Genomic DNA, 8,501 nt, shown 5'->3' with positions numbered 1-8,501 from the left:
GGTGGTAAGTCGAGTTTCAGTTATTAGAGCTACGTCGATCCTGGGCTTCAGTCTTCGGATTGAGGTTGGGTTCTCAAGTTGTAGCTGCTCCTTTAACTGACGGTGACTGAGAATGGAACTTCATGAATCGTTTTTTGATGTAATCCTCCATCTGCAATTCCCGATGTAATTGGCTATTTCTTACAAACCAACGAGAATCCCCTGGGATTCTTAGGATTTTATTTTTAAAATATTCAATTTTTTCCATTTTCGTAAAGGATACCGCTCTCCAGACTCACATCCGAACATCAGCAGTGGCCTGAGAATTGTTTTAAAGATAAGAAAAGTTGTTTCTGGTTTTAATTTGGATTTTCTAGAATTTTTTTTCTATTCGATTAAAAAAATACGTATGCGATGCAATTTCTTTATGTTTTTTTAATAAATTATGTTGTTTTTTCCAAGAAAAATGATTTTTTATCTTTTTTTGCTTAGAAAAATAGGGTAATTTTATTTGATAAAGAATCATGATTGTGGGGGATAAAAACATGAAAAATACCATCAATATACATACACTGTTACTTTAGGAATCCACCGAGACCATACATTTATATCTAAACCCAATAAGAGAGTTTTATTGTCACCTCCTAACCCTACATTTGTTTTACGATTTCAAATTGATTTATTTTACCAATACCTAACTTTTGTTTATTTTTGTTTTTTTATTCTAGAGGTATGCGACTTCGGAGCGGACACAGACTTAATAATGTGTGGTTGGACGAACAGGAATGGAAGCGCATTGCGATGGGAACTGGGAGCCGGGACTTTGTCCAACTGGCTGGGAGGGCCTACAAAGGATGCCAGTGGTGGAGAGGAGGCTGAGAAGGGTAATCCAAATCGAAACCTTTCTTAAAATCCTTGAACATTTTCTTATATTCATAGTAATAAGTAAGTATGTACACATTACTTGAGGGCAGTTATTTTAAATCGAGGATTCCTAAAAAAAATACAAAGAAATCATGAGCAAATTATTTTTTATTGAAAATAAAATAGAGATATTAAATTAATAAAAACATATCAAATTCATCTCGTATCCAATGCTTGCAATCGAAAATTCTTAATTCTCGTAGCTTTTTCACAAATAATGGGATGTACAAAAAAAAATGACCGTTTTATCAAATTTAAAAGATTTCATAAACTGTAAATATTTTAATCCTATTTAATACTAACGTCGGAAAGGAAAAAGGGCTCCGGGCGACCATTTATGGATATCGATGAGGTTCTGCAAGAAGCTCTTGAGTCAAATCCGTCCACAAGTACTCGCGAACTTGGCAGGGAGTGCGGTGTGTCGAAAGATACTGTTCGTCGTCATCTACTCTTCATAAGGAATGTGAAAAAGAGCAATAGACTGGACCCTCACGAACTTACTCCTCAGCAATCAGCAATTACTTCCCGTCGAACCTAAGAAAGGTTTAAAGACCTTCATGGGTTCGAACTCTTGCCTCATCCACCATATTATCTAGACCTCGCACCATCGGATTACTACTTGTTTCGATCCATGGCCCATTTCCTTCAAAAGAAAAAAATTTATAATTTTGCCGAAGTTGAAATTGCTGTACAAGTGTTCTTTGACAGCTATCCCAAAGAATGGTATCAGCGTTGGATCGAGCAATTGGCTAGCAGATGGCTAATGACGGTAGATAACAATCTGCTATACTTTGATTATTAATTGTGTTTTACATCAAAGAAATAATAATACAAATATTTAGTTGAAAAACGGTCATTTTTTTTATTCACCTCATTAAATCATCCTTATGGAACTCAAAGTTCCCTATCGTGCCAATTTGATACCAACCAGATATCTATTCTTTTATGATAAACTCTCAATTCACTTACCTCTAACCCTCCTAGAGACCTTCTACTCCAGATTGGAGTTCTTAAATATTTGTCCGTTATTCGTCATAGAATACATTCGCATTCCTACAATGCCCAAGTATACCTTGTTCTAATATAATTTAATACTTATTACTGTTCCTTGTGAAATTTTGAAACAGGTGGTTACGTCTTTTTTGAAACATCACTACTCGCAGCACCTGTAATGCGAGTTGATGACATCACCATTCGTGAAGGACAAAATGCTTATATGGAAAGCCCAATGCTTGGTAGTACAGGCCCAGAAGGAAAATGTATAGGATTTAGGTAACTATTTTTAATTTATCTACTTCATGATTATATATATATATATTACTATAATTACAATCGAAACAAGATTAAGAATTCATTTCCTGATAGAAGAAACAAGTCAATGCTAAATGATAGCATTTAGTAAATAATTTAATCGAAAATATCAAATATATTTGCGGTTTACCTCAGTAATGTTGTAACTACTTTAGAGGTAGTTGATTCCTTTCAGACCCTCTACAAGAGCCGGGAAGAAAAAAAGTTAGTTATCTCACCCCAATTTTTTATTACTTTAAAGAAAACTATGTATAGAGTACTGAAATATGAGTCAAAATAGAGCTATTAACGTCCAATAGTTCTCGAAATATAGCTTTAAAAAGCAGCATTTCATAAAAATGTACTGAAATATCAGTAGTCAGTTAATTTATTTTGAGAAATCGATATCTCAGGGACTATGTGACGTACAGATGTCTATTAGCAATCTAATTAAAGCTAGTTTACTGTGCTATAAAGTAGTTTATTACCTTTACCTTCGTAGCAATAGTAGTTTTAATGATTTATAGTTGTTCGGACAGTAGGTTTGATTTATGAAATACTTTATTTCAGAAACCATTTGACGTACAGATGTCTGCCAGCATTCAAATTAAAGCTAGTTAAATTTACTATCAAATAATATATTAATGTTTATCTTTGTAAGAGTAGCAGTTTCTATGTTGTTTGACATAATAAACTCACAAAATGTGAATTTCTAGTTGTTCGTATAAAATGTTGGATATTCAAAAAAATATATCTCTAAAATTTTACTTACTATAAATTAGTTCATGACGCTTATCTTCGTATGGGTAATAGTTTTTATGATATTCACATATGAATATAAATTTGGCAAATGAAAATTTGTCCGAACAACTATAAATCAATTTATTTTAGCAAATTTCATGAAAACTGGTTCTCCTACGAAAATAAACGTCATAAACTACTTTATAGCTCATAAAACTAGCTTTAATTTGAGTGCTAATAGACATTTGTATGCCAAATGGTTTTTGAGATGTAGATTTTTCAAAATAAATTTACTAACTACTGATCTTTCAGTACGTTATATACAACATTTTTATGAAATTTTGTTTTTTAAAAAGCTATATCTCAAGAAAAATTGAACGTAAATAGCTCTATTAGGGTTTACATTTTAGAAAATTTACTCTACTTTAAATGATGCTCTCTTAGATTTTATATTGTTGTTGGTAGTTGTAAAGATAAAGAGCTCCGAATAAAAAAATAATAATTAATTTTAACGTTTTGAAACAGCCGCCATTTTTTATTCCCCATTCTTTTATTCGCCATTATTTATTATATTTATTATTTGTTATACTTGACAGACTCATCAATTTTGACTAGTAATTATACCTATAAGTAATCATAAATTGGGGTGAAATAACTTCCTTTTTGCTCCTCTTGAACTCTTGTACTACTAAGAGTGTCAAGCCAATGACGTCAAGTCAGAAGTTAAAGACGGCGGGGCGGGTTTGACGTCCTTGATATAAACGCTGCTTAAACGGACCAATTCACTTTCATACGGTTTGAACAACCGGTCTGTAAAAGAATCCTACAAAAGCACCCATTTGTTTGCCCAGTATGAAGGTGTGTGTGTGGTATGTAGAGGCCCTTCGTCATGGACCAATCATTCGACCCCTATGAAAGTGAATGGGAACCTTTAATGGTCTATTGAATGTTCATACTCATCTGCATGCATTGTGAAGAAAAAGTTATTGTTTCTAAGGATGGAGCAATCCGGATTTGATTTGGATTGGAAAATATTGGGAATAAAGAAAGGACGATGGTTGAAAATTATATGATACAGGAATATGCCAAGGAAATGTTATATATGATGAACTAAAAGAGCAATCATAACTCAACATAAAGTTTGGATGTACGGGAATACTTTGGTGTCCCTCCTTTAGTGAATCTTATGAATCTGTTCATGATTCGTTTTTGTCTATTCCCGAGTTCCACCACACACCAATCTTCAAAGTGGAGAAAAAGAGAGATCATCAGTCATCAATTAGGTTGGGGAAGGGAATGGAGGAAGCTATAGAATAGTGAAAATTTACCATCATATATATGATATATATTATATCAAATATAATGATTATTGTGGTCCATTACCATTACAGCCAAGTAGAAAGTGGACCGTCATCAACCTGCTGCAATTATTTAAATAGCTGTTAATAACTTTAGTTTTTATAAATTATTATTATTATTTTTAATTATTAACTTTTTAATGTAAATACCTTACACTGTTAAGCTTACGAACCCATTTTTACAAATCAATGAGGTAAATGCTCAGTCACGTATCCAGCTAGGGATCACATATGTATTATTACATACCAATAAAATAATCACGAAATGATGAGTGATGTTACCGAAGGTCTATCGATCTTGTGGAGTTCAACAGAGGATATCGTAATATTTCATCTATCATGAGGTTGTTGAACCGTCCATTCCTACGTGTCTGAAACTGCTATATAGGTGTCCAAATTGATTATTAACACACAGTTAATTGTAATTGAGATCGTTCATTATTTTGATAATTGAGATGGTTAAAGTATAATTACTTTTTTTTTCATTCTGTTTTTATTTTTATATGTTTCGATATATAATTAAAGTTGATAATTTTAAATGAATTATTATGTTATTAAACTACTTATCTTGTCTATCTCCCTCCTCGAATTTCCCCGGAAGACATGGTGCTGCATTGTAGATGCCAGTACTTCAATTTATTTCCACCTGTTGTACCGACTACCATTAGCATTCAACATGCTCTAGCTCCGTTTAGCTTGTTCATTGCCATGGATATCTTCCTAAACAATAACAGTTCAATTACATAAAGGACAAAGAATGATAACTATAGTAATAGGTCACTGAACATCTGCTCAAATCATCTTAACTATCAAATAGTATAAATGTAACAAATGACTTAATTAATAGATACCTGAAACTAATTTATGAATGATACATAAAGATAATTAAAAGTGAAATGTTAAGTATTCTAACGGATCTCTTTTATTCACTACAGAAGTTGATTATGGATTATGGTTCTACCAAACCACTAAAAAACTATAACATAACAATAATAATAATTATATAACACCAAAAACTCAATTGATTAAAAGAATATTAGAAAACAATATAAAAAAAGCTCGTAAGATACTATTTAATTTTTATTTATCCCACATCGCTGAAATATTTTTAATTTTCAATAAAACTTCATTAGGAAGACAGCGGCATTCTTTTTTTATTATTTCTAACGAAAGAATGAAAAATAAAATAATAAACAAAACTAATGATATTTAGAATTAATAAAATAAATAATCCACGTATGCTGAAAAAAAAATAGTTTGAGAAAAGAAAAAACAATAACAATAAAAATAGAAATAAATTATTATATAGCTTACAGAAGGATATTTTGCATCAGTCTGGGCTTCAGTCTTCGAGATATGGCTGTATTCACTACACTGTAGGTTACTGCTCCATTTAGACTGCCAGTAGCTGGGAGTGGAATTTTGTGAATAGTGTTTAGATGAAATTATCTATCGATTCAATTTATAGTTCTTAATGTAGTTGGATGTTTCTTATAAACCAAGGAGGGGCCTACTGCGATTCTCAGGACCTTATTTTGGAACTATTGAATTTTCCTTAGTTCCTTAGTTTGCAAAATTTTGCAATGAGTTCACATTCATACATCAGTAATGGCCTTGATATTATTTTATTGATTATGATCCTTTTATCTGGTTTAATTCAGAATTTCTATTGGTGATAGGGTACAGCATAGCTAATCTTTTTGGAGATATGGGTTAAATTGATATCGATATAATGAATCCAAGTTAGGCGACAATCGAGATGAACTCCAAGGTACCTTACCGTTGAAGGTATCTGTCAATGGTATGCTATCATAAAGATAAAATTTAAAGAGAATGGGAGAAAGAATAGAACCTTATTGCGTATCGGTATAGATTTCTGATGGTGGAATTCGTGTTATGTATTTCGATAGTAAATGTTCTACCATTGAGGAATGAGCACAGAATATCATACAAGGATATCGGAGTGCCTAATTTCTTCAGCTTGTATAGGAGACCCGAATGCCAAAACTTATCAAACGCTTGTTTGAAGTCCAACAATGGGACTAACGTGTGCCTCTTCATTTCGAATCCGTTTACTATTAATTCCGATTATCTTGCCAGTTGGTGTGAAGAGTAATGGCTTTGCTGAAAACCAAATTGAAAATATGTAATAATGCTATTACATAGAAAAAAAAAAGTTTTTTAAACAGATTCCAGCAATGGATAATACACTTATGGGTCTATAGCAGCTGACTTGTTTAGCGCTTTACCAGACTTGTGAATAACTGAAGTTCGGCTTGCTTCCATGTATCGGGAAAGTATGTAACTTTTAAAAATTGGCGTAATGACAACGACAGTTTCCCTGGGTAACTGTTTTATAGCGATGACTGGAATCAAATCTTGACCTGGACTTTTCTTTACTTTAAGCCCCCCAATTATTTACAGAACTTCTTTAAGGGTACTACATTTGGGTGGAGGTTGTACTATTGCTAGGTACAGATTTGATTTCTGTGGACCTCTTGTTAAAAAAAGTTTTCTAGAAGTAATCTGCTAACGCTTTAGTTTTTTCTGCGTCCCCAGTAACGCGTTCGCCGTTATTTCCTAAATTGGGTTTTTTCTCATACTTATTGAATGGACGCTGCGTAGCCTTCCATAGAGATTGGTCTTTTGGGTCTAAATCTTTTACATATCTTTGATATTTAGATTATGTCCAATCATCCAGATCCTTTTTAATTTCATGTTAAGGTGTTTCAATTTTTTTTTGTGTGAAAAAAGGTCTTAGTTGCGCACCCACTGTCTCCATGGCGTCATTCTGACTAGTAGAATAGAAATGAAGAGCATATGCAACAACAAAATCCAAAAGCGCGATAAAGCATATTTTAATGAATTCCAGGAATTTTATAGAGAAAGACTAAAATCACTACCTCTGTGTGATAATAATGCGAGACCCGCATGCGGCGAAAAGATCACGATGTGGACCAGAAGAAAAACGTGTGATACCACATACTACAAAAACCGCACAGAATGGAAATAGCTTAAGGCTCAATGGTGAAGGCAGCTATGCGAGGCAACAGAATTTATCATTTACCTGTAATGCTATTAATTTGCTTATGGTCTTCTCTAAACATCAATTTATTTCCTCATATTTGAATACCAGGTACAGTAGAATATTTTTGCGTATTAAGTATAATCTCCATATTTTGAAAAGCAACATCCATAAATTCAATTAAATAATTTAAATTCGAAACATTTGCCTGGATAATAAGAGACCAACCTAAAAATAACACATAAAAAATAACTCGAAACCCCTCATCAAGTTGAGGGATTGCTTAAAGAAATCTCACCAAAACAATTTTAAGTGTAACAGTACCTGTCCCTCCTTAATTATTTTCAAATCCAGTATTTCGCCACAAACTTAGTCCTCCAAAACCACCGGATCTTGGACCTTTCTCATTCCCCTCTAGCCAGTTTATATCAAGCTCTATTTGCTGGCGAATTTATTTATTCAAACGAGAAAATATACAAATAAAGGATATTACAGGAGGTGTAAGACTGTGACCTAATTTTTAATAATATTTTTCCAGCTTCTCCCTGGATGGTCTCAGTGCTTCAGGACTTCGTGTTGTGCTCCAGCCAGTTGGAAAAGATGGAAGACCAGAATCATTCTTCCGAGTCCTTTGGGGCTCTAAGGATCCAACAAATAAGATGTGGGTGTATTCTGAAGTTCTCTATACTTATAACAGAAACCACCAGGTATTCTATTAATCAATAACAATTTAAAATTATTATTATTCCTCACTCATATCAAAACAAAATTTCAAAGGAAAAATAAGCTTTTTTTAGGGTTGATAAATATTAATAATTCATTATTTGTTAAATTTATGTAATCTTAACTAATATAAACAATATATGTCAGCTGTTTGTTTTTAGTTTGAATATCGTTTTATTAATGTAATCGTAGTACATATATAAAGATTATAACAACTCTAAATTAAATAAGTATGTACTCGAAAAAACAATAATAATAATAATAAATTTCCTCAAGCTAAAATTAGAGTATTGAAATTACTAGATCTTTAGGTCTACTAAATCTAGAAACTCATATTTAACACTCATATGCACTAGAACAACTATTACAACATTAAAAAATAAGAATTACCTGTTTGAATTGTATTAAATAAAATGGTAACTGAATATTATATTGTTCAAATTCATTTGTATAATATATAT

At 32.3% G+C, this 8,501-nt stretch overlaps 1 protein-coding gene across 2 annotated transcripts in view; it reads left to right on the top strand.

Annotated features, from left to right (window-relative positions):
* LOC106687377 (MAM and LDL-receptor class A domain-containing protein 1) overlaps positions 1 to 8,501 on the top strand; it is a 39,876-nt gene that overhangs the window by 11,572 nt on the left and 19,803 nt on the right. For both annotated transcript variants that reach the window (XM_067048267.1, XM_067048266.1), the window contains exons 3-5: positions 708 to 863; positions 2,031 to 2,175; positions 7,856 to 8,024. In XM_067048267.1, coding sequence (XP_066904368.1) covers positions 708 to 863; positions 2,031 to 2,175; positions 7,856 to 8,024 — 470 coding nt within the window. The remainder of the gene's footprint in view (positions 1 to 707; positions 864 to 2,030; positions 2,176 to 7,855; positions 8,025 to 8,501) is intronic.

The sequence above is a fragment of the Halyomorpha halys genome, unplaced genomic scaffold (genome assembly GCF_000696795.3).
Source record: "Halyomorpha halys isolate HHAL.00 unplaced genomic scaffold, Hhal_1.1 Scaffold953.1, whole genome shotgun sequence".
Lineage (NCBI taxonomy): Eukaryota > Metazoa > Arthropoda > Insecta > Hemiptera > Pentatomidae > Halyomorpha > Halyomorpha halys.
This window is presented reverse-complemented; position numbering and strand designations above follow the sequence as displayed.